The sequence below is a fragment of the Coenobita brevimanus genome, chromosome 103, assembly GCF_032717465.1.
Source record: "Coenobita brevimanus isolate Jiangsu-jjx chromosome 103, ASM3271746v2, whole genome shotgun sequence".
Taxonomy (NCBI): Eukaryota; Metazoa; Arthropoda; class Malacostraca; order Decapoda; family Coenobitidae; genus Coenobita; species Coenobita brevimanus.
This window is the reverse complement of record NC_137056.1, coordinates 8,851,716-8,873,133: the sequence shown is the minus strand read 5'-3', so window position 1 is coordinate 8,873,133 and position 21,418 is coordinate 8,851,716. Positions and strand designations below refer to the sequence as shown.

Below are 21,418 nucleotides of genomic sequence, written 5' to 3'. Positions count from 1 at the left end.
GAGCCTTTAAAAAACGAAAACGAAAACCTTGCACAGTGAATGAGTTTATGGGCGGCTGACAAGCTCGTTCAAAGTGAATTTGTTCACTGTGAACAACATATCTTGTGGAAAAAATAGCAAATGGGTGGTATTGCTCCCTCAGTGTCCACTTTTTGAGCCATGAAGATGTACTAAAGGGCACATTTCAAACACATACAGTTCAGATCTGTAAAATATAAAACACATGGTTATTTGCCTTAAATGAAGCAGATGGTGGCCCTGATTGGCTTGAATACAGGTGGTTCCAAGGCAGAGAGGTACGCTTAGATTGTCGTCACCACATCACCTTCTACTCCCTTGTTCCCATCACCAGTCTCGCCCTCATCACTTGAATGAACCACTTCCCCACGTGCCTCTGCCTCATTCACCTCTCCCATAAAACCTTCAAAGTCCAAAGATGACACCAGTGACATCACACCATCATTGTCTTCCCCGGGAAGTTTAGCAGATGATGTAGAGGCAACTGGTTCCTGTTGTTTTTGAGTTCTGTAGTAGCGTGTGATGAGTGTTTTCTTCTGTTGACTTCCATGTTGTGCCATTCAGTGTAATGACGAAAAGTGGTTTCTGCTCCACTGAGTACTGTACTTCCTGTGTCCTAAGGTAGCTGGTTTCAGTTGCCTTGACTTCTTCTATCAGAACATACATTGCCGCTAGAATTTTATTGATCTTAGACAAATAAACATAGGCAAATCTTCGTCCTCCACTGGATTCTGCTCAAAAGGTTGCTCAGATCTGGCCTCTTGTGCGGCGTCTACTGGGGGGGATGGGATTGTTCAGTATGGGAGATGGCAGTTATGGCCTACTCTTTCCCCCAATTTCGATCACTCGGGGTTCAACTCATTCATTATGGTTTTGTGGACCTGATTACCCCCTGCTCGTTCACTAGGTGAATCGTTTACTCTGAACACGTTTACTGTGCGAGGGCACTGTATCCTTATTGATTAACTGATACATTAATAAATAATTTTCAGGGGGATCTATCAAAGTCTGTGTTCATTCAGTAGCGTAGGCTTTGGATATCATTTATAAGTGTGCACTTTTAGACAATAATTAATTTGTTTTTACCTTGCTGTAGTTGACTCTGAATTATATTCTAGCATCACCCTTAGCTGACTTCATTAATTTCCATTGGTACTACAATATCCTGGGTATATTTTAAAATGACTTTGAAGAGGTACAAGTACTCAAAAACTTGGGTACTTGCTAAATAAACTGGTATGTCAATAAACAACGGGGGAATTGTCCTGACGGTGAAAAGTCCTGATGGCAAATTGTCTTCTTATTGTTGTGACGGCAAATTGTCCTGAAACCTTTATATAGACGTAATATGAAGATTATTCGTATACTGTAATTCTAAAGTATGTCAGTCGTTCACTTAAGGTCATTAGGCATTTATATAAATGGCAGTGTCTCGTATGTAGCCTTATGTTAAACGTTGAAGGAAAAGATTGCATTTCAATACACAGTATTTATATTTTTTCAGTTAATACCCATTACTTGATGCCATATTTTACATTTATTATAAAAACAATAAACCACCATCACTTTTATAACTCATATAATTCAAAAACTAGTGTACTTGCTAAATAAACTGATATGTAAATAAGTGAGAGCGAATCGTCCTGACAGTGAATTGCTTTGACGGCAAATAGTCCCGACTCCAAGGCTAAGGGACAGTAAGGGCCCCACAGCCCTCACTCATCACTGTCAGAACTAGCTGGCTGGGCAGGGCTGGCTGATGAGGCTGGACTGGTGGACGAGTGTGTGTTGTCCAGCTTCGACCGTGTGGGAAAGTTTGTGTTGCGTTCATGGATTCGCTGTTCACTGAGTCGTGGACGATCCATTGTTGTAGCGAATCGTTCCCATCGTATAGCGAGTGTAGGGTACTAAAATGTCGACATCTTATAAGCAAAATACTGTACCATATAACGAGGCATCTTATAACGAGGGGTTACTGTATATATATATATACTGTATATATAAACAGTATCTTCTCATTTTTCGCGAGTTGGATGTCTGCCAAAACGTTGTGAAACGTGAAACGGCAAAGTATGAAGTTAAGAATCAGTGGGAAAAATAGAGGAGCATTCTGGTGGGACATGTACCTACCCTATCAGAAAGTACTATAACACCAAACAGGCCCTACCCAAAATTAAATGAAGAGTGTTTACTAGTGCTAAAACAGCATAACACAATAAGCATGTACTGAAAAGACATTAAAACTGTTATTAAGAGCTGCAACACCAAAAATCCATCCATCCATCATACAAGCCTGCATGGCCCCATGAGGAGCATAGGAGCCCAGGACTAGGCAGTTGGTCCCGACATTTAACCCCTATGTGACCGAAGGCCCGGAAATTTCCGCTCATGCCAGGCCTACGCCGGGGCCATTTTTTGAAGTTTCGAAAATTTTTTTTTTTTTTCTTGCCATATTGAAGAGAAAGTTCAGATGCACCTAACAGTACAAATCACAGCTTCCTAGACGCATTTTATGGCTTGCAATGGAGCACGGAAGTTGCAGAAATATCAGCAACCGATATCCGCCGCCCAGGGGACTGCTGCAACGCAACTGGGCAAGTGTTGTTATTTTTTTTTTTTTTCCCTCCCAAAACAATACGAATGGTGCTGAAATGTTGTGCATATATGAGATATGATGATATCGAATGATTTCAGTACATCATCTGTTAGGAATGGCTGGAAAAAAAATTGTTATGAATATTTTTTCACCTTTTTGATATAAAATATGTTTATGGTAGTTTCGAGTTATTTTTTCGTTATCGTTGTGCCCATGCTTGGAAAAGGGAGCGAAAGAGTTGAATTTTCGGTCCTAAATGAGAAAACTGCTCATTCTCCAAGGTTAGACTCTGCCACAGGAGAATAAAGTGGAGGGTGAGATCCGATTAGCAATGTGGAAGTTGAGTCGCAACTTCAAGCTTCCACACCATGAGCATGGCTAAAACTAGAATCATAATGCAGTTTCAGAAGTCTAATTATTACGAATACAGATACAAAGCAGAAATAAATAAGTTTACAGACAGGGGAAAACGTATTTTTTCCATAATAACATGTTCATCTTTCTCTATCATTTTATGTTCATCTTTATCATTTTACCTTGTTATTTTTGCAGTATATATTGCTGTCTCGTAAACAGGGTGGTTGAATGTGTTTGCAAGGGAGGAAAAAGATTGTATTTTCTGTCTGGGTCGAGATAATGGGTGAAACTATGTGTTTTTAGGCATGGCCACGAGCGAAAAAATCGTACATCCACTCGTCATGACAGCAGGTGGTGAACTGACAGATGATATATGAGAGGGTGAAGTCAAGGTCAGTCTCATGTCTCAGATTTTCGTTCACTTCCCGAAGGTTTTCACAGTTTTCTACAAGTTGCACTGCATCAAATGATCCAAACCATTACAGCAAACCTGAGCAAATAGGTAAAGGTACCAAGACAAAAATCTATTTTTCACTTAGTATCATGTCTTTTTTTGTATGTCCCTGTATTACTTAATAATCGTAAACAGGTGGTTTTGGATGTTTTGCACGAGAGGACAAAGATTATATGTTCTGCCTGGGTGGAGATAATGGGTGTAGTTGTGCTTGTTTAGGCATGGTTAGGGGTGAAAAAATAAAAAATCCACTCATCACAGCACCAGGCTTTGGACTGCTTGATGAGGTGTATGGGGGTGTAGTGTAGGTCAGTGTGAAGACATTCAGAACGTTCGTTCACTTTCCAAAAATTTTTGCAGTTTTTTATAGGTCGCGCTCAAACAACGCCTGCGGCCATTGATCAGTTAAACGTCATTTGACGCCGGGGGCCACAGAGGGGTTAAGATGAGTGACCAGCTGCACTGATCCCTGAGTGGCATTACATTAGGAATCAACCCCAACCACCCCTTGGATATAAACCTTCACTGTCTCAATCCGACTGGAGTGCAATAATTACCCACTAAACCACCAGATGCCAAAATTTGGTTATATGGTTACCACCCAACTTGTAAATGGTTTCCTGGTGTACAGGAAACCATTTGGCTTGTCACTCAGTGTAGAGTCACCCACCCTTATTAGAAATAAAGTGAAGACTGGCTTGAGTGGCAGGTGAAGGTGTGTTGAGGGTGGATGGGCTAGTACCCGATGTCACTAACCAAGGAAAAACTGCCACTTTTCACCAGATCATTTAATTTTCTACATCAAAGTCGGTCAACTCAACCGTGGCCATTTTATGTGCCCTCTTTGTCACTAAAAAGGAGGGAGAAATTATAACAACATTATTTTACTGACTGCTACAAGGAAGAGAGGCTATATTATAGTCAAGTAGAATAAAAAACTGATGGGCTTAGTCTACCATCTCTGTATTGGGACGGTTATTATTCTTTCCTTTCTTAAATATTGATAGGCTTTATTTTACATCCATTTCATGTATTTGTCCATCAAAACAAAAATAAATAGTCTTACAAAAAACATGTAACGATTCTCTGTTAAGAAATAGTAGCACGACATGGCTGAAGATCGTATGTTATCAGGTCCAGAGTCTGCTGGCACTCGGCGGGTTAACCCCTTAAGCGCGGGCATGTCGGAGGCGGTCCGTGCACCTCACGCAGGGATATTCGCGTTCCAACTGACTTTTTACAAATATTTGCCAAAAATCAGTTATTAGTCGTAGAATATTATAATTACTTATGCATATGGCACATACCTTCAGCTTTCCCCTGGGATGTTTGTTGAGCCTTTGTCGACTACCATAGGACTTGTGGAGACTTCTTAAGTTGGGTAACGAAGTCTCTGCTTTACACTTCCCAACACTCCGTAATATGGTTACCACTGCCTGATAATATAACTACAAACAGTATTCTATGAATTTCAAGTAGTTTGGAATCCATTCTCCAAAAAAAAAAAAAAACACTGTGAAAGCAATGTAAATTACGAGCGCATACGAGCTTTCCTCCCATGCTGGTTCCCCGATGGTATTCTGAGGCGGAGCTGTCATTTATTATTTATAAACACACTCACACTTTATATTCCTAGTACTTTATTACACTTACTTATATATACAATATTCATCTATAAGTTTCTTTCAGTACTAGTAGTTTATTTTCACTCCAGGCATTCACTTTCTCGTGTATAGTAGCGTAGAGAGCAAGCTGTCACTTTCATTTTCATTACATTCACTTTCACTTTCATTACTTCTAGTATATATACTGTACTCGTATTTTTATATTACTACTTTACAATACAGTATTTATCTATAAGTTTCTTTCAGTACTAGTAGTTTATTTTCACTCCAGGCATTCACTTTCTCGTGTATACTAGCATAGAGAGCGAAGCTGTCACTTTCATTTTCATTACTTTCACTTTCAGTCTCATTACTCCTAGTATATATACTCGTATTCTGATATTACTACTTATTTACATTTCTATTCACATTCTCTATTTTATTTACATTATTTACATTTCTATTTTACTTACACTTTTATGCACTGTCACTTGCAGTAACTTATAAAACTATTTTCCACTGTTCAGTTATATTTACATTCATTGCTTTCACTTGCTGTTTACACATTATTTACATTTCCACTTTCACTGTTTTACTCATCAGAAAGATCGTAGTCACTCTCTATCATTTTCATTGACAAATTAGCCAGTTCACGTTCCACACCACTCACTTATCCCTTTACCTCTTTCCACACGAGGTTTAGTAGGGGGTAGAGGTCACAGGGCCCTTTGCATGGGGCTAAAAAGGGGCGGAATTTAATAGACAGGCGCAAATCCGACGTGCTTTCACCTTGAAAGACGACAGTAAACTGAATACAGTGTGTGGTGGCCTGCCTAGGGGAAGTGCAGTGCTGCTAATCTCAGCCTGGTGACAGCTGCTAATACATACACTATGAAATGATTGGCAGGAAATCTTGACAATACATAATAAATTAGGTAGTTCCAGGTGAATGTAAATATCACTTTGGCTTCTCCCTTCCCTCCTTATATATATTTTTATTACGAGAATAGATTATACGGCATATTTCAAGGGGAAATAAACAGCGAAAATTAGCTAACGAGTGCACGTGAGGTGTTGTCAGGTGATAATTAGCCAATTCCAGGTGTATGGCACTATCACTTACCTTATTTCTTTTTTGTATATACAGTATTATTTGGTATAAGAATAGGGCATAGAGCTTATTTCAATGGATGAAATCAGTGAAAAATTCCAGGGAAGATTTACTTAGCATAGCATGACCGTGCAGGTGAGAGGAGAGGGTAATGGAGGGGAGGTAGGGAGGGGAGTCAAGAACAGGGAGAAATGGCTAAATTGTCAACAATGGAGGGGAGTACAGATGAGATTAGGAGTGCTGACTAGTGTTGGACATTGGCAGTACTGATAGATGATACAAGCCACCACTTGAAAGCTCGGGCGAATTCAAAATAACACAGAATCACAAAAGTGACGCCCTGCGGTATGATCCCTTGCTCCCAAGCATCACGAAAGTGACACCCCGCGGTTAAGGGGTTAAGGAAAAAATAAAATATGTTGTGAGTTGCATCATTAATGACATTTATTGCATCAACTGTTCATGTGGTCAAGGAAACAGCTTCACGTGGGTCAAGGATGCAGGCAGTGACGCTCAGTCCTGATCTGGCCTTGCTAAAACAACACACGAGGAGAAGCATTGCATATCTCACATCATGTATGGTAACATTAAAACTGAGTGAAATAAAGAGATGTATGAAGTGACCAAATGAATAGTAGCGCAGATACCAGCTATGTGCATTCTGTGTATCCTTTCTTTTAGAGCTCAGTCTCAGTCTAGCACCTGCCAAATAGCATGTGACAAGCAGCATCACATATCGCACATTATTTATGAACAACATAGCTTTAAAATTGAGTAGAATAAAGATACTGAGTGAACGGTTGTGCAGCTACCACCTGTACGCATTTTGTTTATTCTTTCTTAGACATAATGGCTCAGTCCCATTCTAGCCACCACCAAAACAGCACGAAAGTAGCAGCGTCCTGTGTCGCACATTATGTTATTTACAGGTAATATCTATCTATCTATTGCCAGACGCCATAATCCCGTAAGGGGTGGCCACCTGACTTTGAATTACCTATTTTACAGGGAGGGGCACTAACCCTCCACCAACCCACTTGTTGACATGTAGGGAGCACGTATGGGTTGGTTATATGGTAACCACCCAGCGTTGTAAATGGTTTCTTGGCTTACAGGAAACCATGTGGCCTGTCACTCAATGTAAAGCCACCTGTGAAGGAAAGAAAAGCAATAAGAAGTGACAGGAAAGATGGGAGAAATAGGAAGAGAGGAGGACAGACACAGAAAAAGAATGATAAAGGCTAAGGAAGAGGTAGGTAGCACTACATCAAGTGAGTGGATGATGGTCGCCACCACAGGTAATATAACATTGAAAATAATGGAATTAAAGCCATGAAGTGAACACTTGTGCAGGTACCAGCAATGTGCATTCTGTGCATGTGTTCTTTTACAATAAGATGTATTTACACGAACCAGGACAAATTATCCTAACCTAGTGGATAATGACTGCTTTCAAGAGGGTATGAATTAAAAATTAATTTAATTATTTAGACTTAGTTTTCACTGAAAATATAGTAATTATGCTTGGTGACAAGAGCCGAAATAAGAAAAGATAATGCATGATAGCTAAAAAGTGTGAGACGCTGGGATGGGAGGTGATTGTTACAGCTTATTGACTCAATTCCAGTTTTAATAGTTTACTTTATTTCATTATATTTTTTTAAATACTGCCATGACATAATTACATTTATTGTTACCAACAATCCAGTGGCAAGTACCAGTAATTATTCATTTGGTAATACCTGTACATTGGAAAAGAGGTGGTGGAAATGGATGTTGTCTGGAACACATTTATATTTTTATAATTGATTCAGTAAAAATCAGAATCCGAGATGTGACCAATTACTTAACGTCGCAGAATTGAAGAACACATGTCCATTGTAAGTCAAGGATGTACTGTATATGAGTGAGAGGTGTGTGAGTTGGAGAGAGGGCAGCAGCCTGATGGCAGAGGGCAGTGTGACATGAAGGTGACTTGTTTGAGGCCAGCCTTTTTGGGATCAAGACAGCTGCCTGTTTTGGTAACTAGATATAGTAATCCCTCAGTTATTCGCATAATTTGGTGCCAAGCCTAGTGCATGATAATTAAATTACACGATAGGCACCCCATTCATAAACCCAAATTTTCCCTTGTACAAAAATTTATACCCACTAAATAAATACTGTTATGGTAAGTATTAGAAACACACATAGGCATGGTTAATTGAATAAATGGGCAAAGTAAGGAAGAAACAGGTACCATAGAGAGACCAGAGTTGGGCTTGAGGTAAGAAGTTCTGAGACTAGGAAGTTGAGAGCTAGTGATCTCTGCCTCCTGGGATTAGCTCCTTGAGTAGGGCCTCATCTTTAAATCCCCTCAAAGCCATCGAAAGCACAATTACTGCACATCATTGTCTACAGAAACCAGCTTAGGTGCACAAAAGTGATGTTTTTGTAGCTAAAACATATGTGATAATGGCAGGACCACTCACTCAGTGTAGTGTTGTTCCGGTGTCTGCCCTTTCTTCATGTCCATCCTTCTTTCCTTCCATTCTCTTCTGTCTTTCTTTACTTCGTTCTTTCCTCGTCCTTCTGCATACGGGTAACTTTACACTCCCTCTTCCGTCTTTCTTTCCTTCAGTCTTTCCTCTTCTTTCCACCTGTGGGTGACTCTACACTGAGTGACAAACCAAATGGTTTCCTGTACACCAGGAAACCATTTACTACGCTGGGTGGTAACCACATAACCAAATTTTGACGCCTGGTGGTTTAGTGGATAATAATGGCGCTCCAATCGGATTGAGCCAGCGAAAGTTTACATCCAAGGGATGGTTGGGGTTTATTTCTCACATAATGCCACTCAGGGATGAGTGAGGTTGGTCACTCTGATCTTAAATGTCAGGACTAACTTGCCTAGCCCCGGGCATCTGTGCTCCTCATGGGGCAACGTAGGATTTGATGATGGATGAATAGATGGATGACAGGAGTGCAGATTTTCATCTTGCAGTGATAATGAAAACTGCTATAACCAAATGTGTGATAACCAAGGGATCACTGTATATAGCTTTGGTTTTGAAGGGATAGCTGTATAGATCCTTTGATGTTGAATGACCCCTTCAGACCAAAGATGTCTTTTCCCAGCTAACATGTGACAGTTTTTGCTCAGGATAGACCTTTCTCATCATGAATGGGTTAATGAAGGCTGAATCTAACCCCTCCTGCTCAAAATCTCTCCATAGCAGAATGATAGCACTTGGAGATACCAAGAATAAAATATAATGGGTGTCATTATAGAGTAGCAGCTAATCTCATAATGCAGTTGACTTATAAAATGTTGTCTGTTTGACTCAGATCTACACAACAGAGGCTGCGTTTGAGTGTGTCGCCACCTGCTTCTTTATTGACTGTGCCAATAACATCGTTTCATTTTTGGAAACCATATATAAAATTCTCAAACCAGGTGAGTGTATCAGAAATTAGAACTGTGAGCAATTGAATATTGTTTTGTGTACATGAAGTCATCATTATTAGGGAAGGATGTATTGTGAAGTATCATTGCTACTCTTCTTCTGTACAAGTAAAACAGTAAACTCTCAAGTATCCGGCGTAATTTAGCCAAGCCCTACACCGGATAAAGTGAAACTCCAGATATTGCATAGTACCCCCCCATTGGCTCAACTTTCGATGTCAAGCCAGGTATTACTGTCTCGACCCTCTGCCCTAAACACTTTCACATGAGTAAAAAATGAAAACTAAACATGGAATACAATACAGTATTGATACAGTACAGTAATAATGTACTGTACAGTGCAGTCTCAGTTAACCAGGAAGCTTGGGGAATTTACATCATCATCATCATCATCATCTAATCCAGCGTTGCCTCATGAGGAGCGTAGGAGCCTGGAGCTAGGAAGTTGGTTCTGATGTTCAAGATGAGAGTGACCAGCCTCACTTATCCATGAGTGACATTGCATGAGCAGTAAACCCCAACCACCCCTTGGAAATACACCTACACCAGCTCACTGCAGTTGGAATGTCTTAATTACTCACTAAACCTCCAGATGCCATAAATTGGTTATATGGTTTCCACCCATTGGTAACCTGGTGTACAGGAAACCATCTGGCTAGTCACTTAGTGTAGAGCAGGGGTTCCCAACCTGGGGTAAATTACCCCAAGTGGGGTAATTTGGTCTTTTGTGAAGGGTAATGGGGGAGGTAAAAAAAAAAAAAAAAAATCTAAAAATCATACCAGTTATGATAGACTTTCAGACCTATACTAAAATTCAGAGATGAATGTTTAAAGTCATGTTTATTTGGTATCAGTGTTAATAATAAAAATAAATTACTCCTTGCAATAACTCTCTTGGTTTTAGCCTAACCTTTAATTAAGGCCTACATTCAAACTAAAATCTAGGCATCAAAATGTTAAGCAGCTAAAATGCCATTGTGGAAACATAAGCAATGAGGGGTAATGAGTGAAGGGAGGTGTGGAAAATGGGGTAATGGGTAAATAAAGGTTGGGAACCCCTGGTGTAGAGTCACCCATAGACAGAAGGAAGAGAAGAGAATGAAGACAGAAGAGGAAGGAAGAGAAAAGGGCAGGCATCTGAGATCAGTACTACATTGACTGAGTGGATGGTGAGTGCCCCCACCTACCACTGTTGGGGAGTTTACCTTCCCAGTTATTAATTTTTGCCAGACATCTGATGTACACTATACCCTTATACATAGGCTATATCATTGCGGTATATACAGTGCCACTTGTATCTAGGGCCACATAAGCAGTTCCATTTGAAACATAACCCTATCTCAAACACACCCCATAGATGCAACACACATGATTGCAGTGTCTTGCAGTAGTGCAAAATGCACATGGTAAGTTCATTTTGTTAAACATTATTTGTTATTTCTTTCATAAGACATGGAAAAACAAGCTAAAGAAATAAATCTTGAGCATTTATCGGTGAACTGATGATTTTGAAAGAAGTGTTGTACAGTAGAATTATCACAACTTTCTTTGTTTACAGTTGTGTATACAGCCACAGCCCGCCAAGTTACTCCTCACCTGACCGCCATCACTCCACCCCTCACTTGCCACTCAGCAGTTGTGCAGATAATACAGTACAGTACTGTATATACATACGAATTCTATCTATCTATCTATTGCCAGACGCCATAATCCTGTAAGGGGTGGCCATTTGACTTTGAGTTAGTTGTTTTACGGGGAGGGGCACTAACCCTTCACCAACCCGCTTGTTGACACGTAGGGAGCACGTATGGTTTGGTTATATGGTTACCACCCAGCGTTGAAAATGGTTTCTTGGCTTACAGGAAACCATTTGGCTTGTCACTCAATGTAAAGCCACCTGTAAAGGAAAGAAAAGCAATAAGAAGTGACAGGAAAGATGGGAGAAATAGGAAGAGAGGAGGACAGGCACAGAAAAAGAATGATAAAGGCTAAGCAAGAAGTAGGCAGCACTACATCAAGTGAGTGGATGATGGTCGCCACCACCTACCACAAACTTACGAATTGAGTGGAAAACTCCATCCATCCATCCATTATCCAATCCTACGTTGTCCCATGAGGAGCGTAGGAGCCCGGGGCTAGGCAAGTTGGTCCTGACATTTAAGATGAGAGTGACCAGCCTTACTCATCCCTGAGTGACATTACGTGAGCAATAAACCCCAACCATCCCTTGGATATAAACCCTCACCGGCTCAATCCGATTGGAGCGCTATAATTGCCCACTAAACCACCAGTTGCCAAAATTTGGTTATATGGTTACCACCCAGCATAGCTAATGGTTTCCTGATGTACATGGTAAACTAAAGAAATAAATCTTGAGCATTTATTGGCAAACTGATCATAAGGGAAGAAGTGTTGTACAATGGAATTATCACGACTCCCATGCTCACAGTTGTGTATACGGCTCTGGCCTGCCAATTTATTCCTGAAATATGTTCTAAGATGAATTTATACATCATCTTAGAATGCATTTGCACTGGCAGAGAAGATAAAATCCAGCAGATAGAAATGAAGGTTTACTTTGTTGGATAAGATTACTGCGTTTTCAATTCTTACGTATTTACTGTATTATCTGCAAACATGCTGAGTGGTAAGTGAGGGGTGGAGTGCCGGCGGTCAGGTTAAGAAAAAATTGGTGGGCTATGGCCGTATACACAAATGTGAGCAAGGGAGTTATGGTAATTTTACTGTACAACACTACAAATCATCAGTTCAATAAATGTTCAAGATTTATTTAGTTATTTTGCCATGTTTTTATGAATAATATTTAACAAAGTAGACTTGCCAAGAATCTGTAAGATATTGCAAGCTCGTCAGTAATTAGAGTTAGTTCGTTAGGTTGAAAACTGTACGGGTGACACACATTTTCCGCTGATGAAGAGCATGCCATTTTTCAATGGATGAGTTTGTCTTGCTCTTCTTGACTCAGTATTCTCAAAACTTTCCCATGAGTAAAAGATGAAAATTAAATATTAAATACAATACAGTATTGATACAGTACAGTATTACATGACACCCACCAAAAAAATTATTGGCACTTTTAGTGTGATAAAATTTGACACGCTGAACATAGAGAATAAAAGTAATGCAAGTGTAAGTTGCTGGGGAATGGCTAGGAGATGGAGGGATGTGAGACGAGAGGAAGAAATCAGTAGAATGGAAGTTGTGGAAGCAGTGAAGAAAGTCAAAATGGGGAAAGACCCAGGAATTGATGGGGTGTGTGGTGAAATGCTGAAGCACAGGGGAGAGATAGTAGTGGAATGGATGTGGAAGATGTGCAGGTTGGCCTGGGAGGAAGGTAGAGTCCCGGAGGATTGGAAGTCAGGTTTGATTATTCCCCTGTACAAAGGAAAAGGGGGAAAAAGAAATGTGTGGTAATCACAGGGGCATTTGTCTTCTTAGTGTAATAGGAAAAGTATATGGTAGGATACTTATTGATAGTTAGGGAAATAACAGGAATTAGTTGAAGAAGAACAGGGAGGTTTTAGGAAGGGAAGAGGTTGTGCAGATTAGATATTCATTCTAAGGTCTTTAGTGGAAAAGATTCTAGAGAAGGGAAAGAAGTTGTGTGTGGCCTTCATGGATTTGGAGAAAGCATATGACAGGGTGGATAGACATGGATTGTGGAAAGTGTTAAGAATATATGGAGTAAATGGGAAGTTGTTGAATGCTGTGAAGAGCATGTATGATGGTGCCAAGGCTGCAGTGCATGTGGATAGTGAACTGAGTGAGTTTTTCTGTTTGAAGATTGGATTGAAACAGGGATGTGTCATGTCTCCATAGTTGTTCAGTCTGTATATGGATGGGGTTATAAAAGAGATACAAGGTAGGCAGTGGATGTTGGAGTGGCCCTAATGAGAGAGAGTAGTGTTTGGAAACTTCCTGTACTGTTGATTGCAGATGATGCTATGTTGTTATGTGAAGACGAAGGGGTGCTACAGTGCTTGGTGGATGAGTTGGGGAGAGTGTATAAGAAATGGAATCAGAAGGTGAATGTAGGGAAGAGTAAAGTTATGGTCTTTGAGAGAAATGAAGTCAGTGAATGTACCGTGAGGTTGGATGAGGAGGAAGTGGAAAATGTGAATGCATTTAAGTACTTGGGTAGTGTGATGAGTAAGGATGGAAGTTTGGAGGGTGAAGTGCTTGAGGTACAACAGGGAATAAAGGTTGCTGGTTCCTTGAAAGCATTGATAAGAAACAGGGAAGTGAGCATGGAAATGAAAAAGTTATACGCTTCCATTCACAAATCATTCAAGCCCATGGAATCCAGGCTTCATCAGATAGGCAAAAAAAAACCTTCACCACGTTCTGTAGCTTCACATATACAGTGCCTATCTGATAGTCAATCAGAACACTGTCATGTTAAAAAGGGGTGTCAGATCCCTGATTATGCACTTCTCCACACAAATTTCATCCATCCAACTTGGTCTCTTGTCAGTCCCTTAGCCTCACGAACTTCCCTACCTCTCTTCCTCACACACTCATCCACCATATCCCTCCACCTTCTTGGCCTACCTCATCTTCTCTCTCCTTCAAATTTGCTCAGATATGCCATTTTCACCACTCTATTGTCATCAATTCTCTCCACATGACCATACCATCTCAGTGCACTCTCATTGTTACTGTGTCCAGAGACTTCTTCACCCCACATCTTTCACTTATCACATTATTCTGTATCCTATCCACTCTCTGTACTCCACACACATTCCTCATCAGTCCCATCACCACTGCTTTTACTCCTGAGTTGTCATTTTCATGTCCCACCATAGTCTGACATCCATGTGTTAAAGTTGGCACTAACACTCCTTCATGTAAGCCCTGTGCAGGTGCAACACTCAAGCCTTTGTTTTTTATCAAGACCTTCATAGCATCAGCTACTTTCCTTTCTTGTGTCACTCTACTTGCCACTTCTTTTGCACATTTTCCTCTTTTCTATCACTGTTCCTGGATATTTGAACTCTCTCACCAATTCCAGTCTCTCTCCATTCACAGTAATATCACACTAGAAGTCACCTTCTCTGTCATAAACCAACACTTCACTTTTTTCTACATTTACTCTGAAGACTCAGTACACATGGACATCTACAAAACTCTGTACCAGTCTACCAAGCACTTGTCTGGTATTCGCAAGTAGCACTGCATCATCAGCATACAACAAATTTGAGGTTTTCCATCCATTACCATTCATTACCAATACCATCCCTCTCTCCATTACTCATGTTTTCACTTCTCACATCACCCCATCCATATATATATACTGAACAACCCTGGGAACATTACAAAACCTTGTCGCACGCCCACATTGATCATGAACTAAACACATAGATGCCCATTTACCCATACACATACCTCACTTCCATCATAAAAACTCATGAAGGCTTCTAGCAGTCTATCATCTACACCATACCTGCACAAAACTTTCCACAGTCCATCTCTGTCTACTTTGTCACATGCTTTTTCCAGGTCCATAAATGCCATAAACACCTTATAGTCCATCTCACACCCCTTCTTCACTATCTGTCTTAGTGCAAACATGTGATCCACACATCCTCTGCCACTCTTAAAACCACCTTCTCATTACTCACTAGGACTTCAGATCTCTCTCTTACATTCTCTCTAATAATTCTTCCATAGACCTTCCCTACCACACTCGACAGACTTATGCTTCGATAATTCTTGCACTGACTTTGCACATCTTTATATTTGTACAGAGGTACAATCACTGCATTTTTCCACCCTGCTGGCACAGTTTCACTCATCCATGTCGTTTTACACATCTCCAACAAGCGCTTCATTCTGCTCTCTCCACCACACTTAAATATCTCTGTATACACCCCATCAACCTCAGCTGCTTTCCCATTTTTCAGTCGCTTCACATCGTTCTTCACCTGTGCGAGTGTCATATTTCCTGGCACTGCATTCCTTCTCTGTACACCCCCAGAACCAATCATTGTAACAGATGCTTTGCTCACTATATTCCTATTCATCAGGCATTCAAAATATTCTTTCCATCTGGTCCTTACTTGATCCCCATGGGTTAATAATCTACCACTTACATCCTTCACATTTTTACATTTCGGTATCACTTCTACATTGCTGCATCTCTTTCCAGAATAACTTCCTGTTTCCAGAGTAATTTGCATTCATCTTTCTTCCTAGATTATCATTTACCTCCTCCTTTTTCCTCTTCACTAGTCTCTTTACGTGCTTCTTGATCTCAATATATTTACTGTATTTCTTATTTCAACTGAACCCCTGTCTTATATCCACTCTAGCCACTTCTTCCTCTTTTCCTCCGCTGCTTTCTTAACCTCTTCATCCCACCATACTGTAGCTTTCTTCTTCTTTGTTGTTACTTTTGCCGCACCACACACTGCTTTAGCATTACCAACTAAGCAATCCCTATATGCATTCCACAAGCTGTCCAGATCCATTTCATTCCAGTTCACTGACTCTAACTCCATCCCTACTTTGGCCCAGTATTCATCTGCCATTTCTTTGATCCTCAGCTTCTTGGCTCTCAGTATTTCTCTCCCTGACAGGTCCTCTCTCTCTTCACCTCACTGCTTTCAACTTGATCTTTTCAACTTGATCTTGCAAAACACAGTCATATGATCTGACAGACTTCCACATCTTCCTACCTCTCACTGGCCTCATATCAGCAACACTACCCAGCATTAGTTTCTCCACAAGCACATAATCGATCAGGCTCCTTTCAACATGATCTTTCCCTCTATGCCATGTATATTTATGTACATCTTTGTGTTTAAAAGTTGAATTACAAATGCACAACCTCCTTTCCTGACACATGTCCTTCAGTTGCCTCCCATCATTATTCTCTCCTGGTACTCCATTATTATCCATTATATCATTCACAGGACCAGTGCCTACTCTACCATTCATATCACCCATTAAGATCACTTTATAAATCTTGGGCATTTCTCCTACTACTTCATCCAGCTCATCCCAAAACCTGTCTTAGTCTCACTCCTGTCCTCACACGGTGCATTTGCTTCAATGACTGCCACTTTCACCTTCTCAAACTTGAGCTTGACATACATATATCTTGAGCTGACACATTTGTAGTCACTCTTTCCACTCTGCCACACTTCATTCATCAACAAAGGAACTCTTTCGATTCATCTTCCACGCCCATTCATGCCCGACCTTACACACTTTACACCCTCTCACTCCTGCACTTCACACCCTTTCATCTTAGTCTCACACAATGCCATCATGGCATATCTTGCACTCGAACACATTCACCACTTCTGCCACACTAAACAGCACACCCATCACAAACATCAACACCACTGTGCTCACTTTCAATACAGTTATACAGAATGCAGACAAAAGACATCCCTAGAGACAACAGAAAGAGACACAACCCCAACTTCACATCAGAAAATCAAGGCCTCATCAGACAACAGGACACACTGCAGCACTCCCCAACACCCTATACACAAGACACCGCACAACAAATTTAAGAACTCAGCACTCAAAAAGACAATAAAATATCGGAACAGCAAACACTAAACTGGAAAAATTACCTCCAAACACTTGACCACAAAACCAACTTCAGCAAACTCTACAAAACACTAAACAGCATCACACCTTCCAACAGCAACACCACACAATCACATGCTGCCGTCACAACAACAGACACCATACCCTCAAACAAACAACAAGCAAACACTCTCATCAATCACTTTTCACAAGTCAGCCATCTAAACCCTCATCCTGAAGACCAACGTATCATCCGACGTAAGAGACAGTTCCCCACAGGCCCAGACTACGCACCTTTCACTTACAACCAGACAAAGCATATCATTAACAGCCTCAAGCACTCATCTGCCTGTGGACCAGACAACATTAGCAACATTCACCTTAAACACCTTGGGCCACAAGGCATACCAGCACTCACCAACATATCAAACTACAGCTATTCACACAATATAATACCCAACATCTGGAAGCATGGCATTATCATCACTATCCCTAAACCCAACAAAGACCCCACGTTACCCTCCTCACACCGCCCCACCACACTCCCCTGCACCCCCTCTAAAGTCACTGAACGACTGGTACTACAACTAGTCACACCTCACATTCCCCTAGCCCAGTCACAACATGGCTCTAGGCCACTACACTCCACAAATACCCTTCTTACAGACCTTACACAGGGAGTTTTTGATGGCATGAATTCAGCTAGGCCACCACACAGAACACTCCTAATCACACTAGACATTAGCAAAGCTTTTGATGCCATCCCCTGCCACAACCTCACCAACAAAATACTCAACACAAACATCCACAATAACACAAAAAGATGGCTGGCAAACTACATAGCAGGCAGATGTGCACACATAACATTTGCCGGTCAGTCTTCTAACATCAGAAACTTCACAAACGGCGTCCCCCAAGAATCTGTTTTGTCCCCTACACTCTTTAACTTATACATGCACAACATACCCACACCCCACACACCACAGTTACACATAGCTTTCTATGCAGATGATATAACACTTACATGTATGCACCAAAAGGCAAATACAGCTTTACACATCATTCAACCTTACCTCAACACACTACACGAATGGTTCACCACAAACAGGCTCAAAATAGCCCCAGCCAAATCTACAGTGACCCTTCTCACAAACTGGACAGCAGAACACAGTTACATCGCACACCTCACCATAAACAACACCCCTACCACACACACACGCACACACACACACACACACACACAAAATCCTTGGTGTAACATACATCAGTGTCATTTAAACAACACATCACAAACATTAAAAATAAAATAACACCAAGACTCAGTGCTTTGAGGTCACTTGCCCATACAGCATACGGACACAACAAAGAAACCACCATCACAGTATACAAACAATACACACGTTCATTGATGAATTATGCAAGTCCTGCTTGGGCTTCTAACCTCACCAAAACACACTACAACACTCTACAGACCATACAGAACAAGGCCCTAAAAATAATCACAGGATGCACAGCTACTACACCCACAGACCACCTACATCAAGATACCAAAGTCCTCAAAGTCAAGGATCACATAGACATGAGAGGCACCCAGTTTCTTGCTGCAGCCTGCACAAACCCACAACATCCACTCTATTACATGTCATTACATCCACCCACACCAAGGAACATCAAAACAACACGTAGCACACAATACCATACACAAATACTGTCATCTCTCCCCCCTCGCCCGCCTCAGACCAGCTTCCAGAAACATATCCACACTCAGATCACTCGCCGCTCCATTCAGTCACTTAAAGACAACACACAGCTGCATGCTCGGCCTTCTGACATCCACCCTTCTGAATCCTATCTTCCTCGTGAGGACAGGGTCCACCTGGCCAGGCTGAGATGTGAGCACCATCCAGCCCTCTTAAGCTACCAGAAGAGGCTGGATGACTCCGTCGCTGATGCCTGTCCAGGATGCAACACAGCATCCCATACTATTAAGCACATTATGGAAAACTGCATTGCACACAATCACGTACGCCAACAACACAACATACACTCTTTGAGAGCTCTGTGGGATAGCCCAGTCTCGGCCATGGCCTTCTGGGACTCGGGGCTGTTTGGCCAGACTGCCGAGGGAACAGCTACTACTACTACCACTTCCTCCTTACTCCCCTCATTCACACCTCTCACACTGCACATGGCCATGTGAGTCTGGCCATTTGGCTGGGGGCCTGGGCAGGTATTGGGCCCTCTGAGGCTCTCCAAAACATTTGCCATAATTTAATAATTGCAGATAGGGGTATCTGGGGGACACTTAACCCTGCCAGAAACCCCAGTTATGTGTTTACCACCCAGTGTAGTGAATGGTTTCCTGGGTACAGGAAACAATTTGGCTTGTCACTCATTGTAGAGACCAGAAGGCAACACTGCATTGAGTGAATGATGGACGCCCCCACCCACCACCGCTCATTTGAGGCTCAAATTGTTGAAGTTGAATCAGTTGCACAGGCAACACATTCCTCGCATTTTATGCAAATCGAGAACAGTGAGGTAAAAGCCTCTTCTGCAATAAACAAATGTGTGTACTGATCACCCCCACCTTGATGTTACCCTTGTCAAACTGGTGCCATACCATTCCCAGTTTCATGAGCCATGCACCACTACATTCACATGTCATTAATGTAGTTAATATTATAACACTATGATACATGCTGTATATACTGTACTTTACATGCGTTGTTCATGGGATGTATGTACCGGACAATTAGCCTTATAAAGTTAGCCATCAACTCATTCTTTAAATTCTAATGGTGGCTGTCATTGTATCACATTGTGTAAGTAAATCATAAGGTGGTAGCCTTGGATACAATGGGTGCTAAGCAGACAAATAGAACTTCATCATCATCATCATCATCCAATCCGGTGTTGCCCCATGAGAAGCATAGGAACCTGGGGCTAAGCAGGTTGGTCCTGACATTTAAGATTAGAGTGACCAGCCTTACTCATCCCTGATTGGCATTACATGAGCAATAAACCCCAACCACCCCTTGGATATAATCCTGCACATGCTCAATCCAATTAGAGCACTTTAATTACCCACTAAACCACCAGGCACCATAATTTGGTTATATGGTTACTACCCAGCATAGTAAATGGTTTCCTGGTGTACAGGAAACCATTTGGCTTGTCACTCAGTGTAGAGTCACCCATAGGCAGAAGGAGGAAATAGAACTTTGCTTTCTATATTATCAAGTAGATAATGTTTTGAGACCTACCTTTGATTATTATGTCCATTCTATGAATTATTCGTTATACTGCACATGAAGCGATGGGAGTTAAAACTATATCTGGAGAGAGAGAGAGAGAGAGAGAGAGAGAGAGAGAGAGAAATGGGGGGGGGGGAAGGGAGGGGGAGAGAGATTAAGGGAGAGAGGATCGTATGTACCAACCCACACCGCATATTCATGGCTTCTGTACCTGTGATAGTTGCGAAGGAAGTAAAAGGTAAGGGTGCCGATTATTATTTTAGTGGGTGCACGTACAGTAATCCCTCGATTAATCGACGTAACAGAGCCATCGGTATGTCTGGATATGGACGAAATCCGGATGCAGAGCAATACCCTACCATTCAGTACTCTACCTATACCATACATACTGTATATGTCCAGTATCCCTCTTAATTGTGGCAGTGTTCTCCAGTCTTTCAGTTACTGAGACATAAAAACACGCATGGGAATGTCCAGTATAATGCTAGACACTAAGAAAACAATGCATAAACAACAAAAATCCACAAATACCCTACCTATCTACAGCACCCCTCCTAATTGTGGCAGTGTTCTTTGGTCTTTCAGTTATTAAGACATCAAAACACAATTGAGAATAACCATTTCTGCTTAGGTGGTGGGTTACTTTCTTTTACCTGCACAGCTCAGCTTGAGAGGGGGGCCAGGCGACTTTGACCATTCAGTAGGGAGGCAGACAGCCATTTCTGCACAGCTTGTGGGTTAGGGTCTGTATTACTTGCGCGCGGTTGTTAGCATCCACGTGATCCTGGAGGCCAGGGGACTTTGACCATTCGGTGAGGAAGCGGACAACCATATTTACTTAACTTTTGAGTTAGGGTTTGTATTACTCGTGCATGGCCAGTAGCATCCGAGTGACCCGGGTGGCTGGGGGACTTTCACCATTCAGTGAGGAGACAGACGGCCATATTTGCTCAGCTGGTGGGTTAGAGTCTATTACCTGTGTTTGGCTAGAGAGGCTAGCCAGCCGCCAT

The 21,418-nt window shown here is 41.5% G+C and overlaps 1 protein-coding gene across 2 annotated transcripts in view; it reads left to right on the top strand.

The window, feature by feature from the left end:
* The window catches only part of LOC145415734 (carnosine N-methyltransferase), a 101,807-nt gene that overhangs the window by 51,676 nt on the left and 28,713 nt on the right, over positions 1 to 21,418 (top strand). For both annotated transcript variants that reach the window (XM_080284967.1, XM_080284966.1), the window contains exon 7: positions 9,471 to 9,579. In XM_080284967.1, the coding sequence (XP_080141093.1) occupies positions 9,471 to 9,579 (109 nt within the window). The remainder of the gene's footprint in view (positions 1 to 9,470; positions 9,580 to 21,418) is intronic.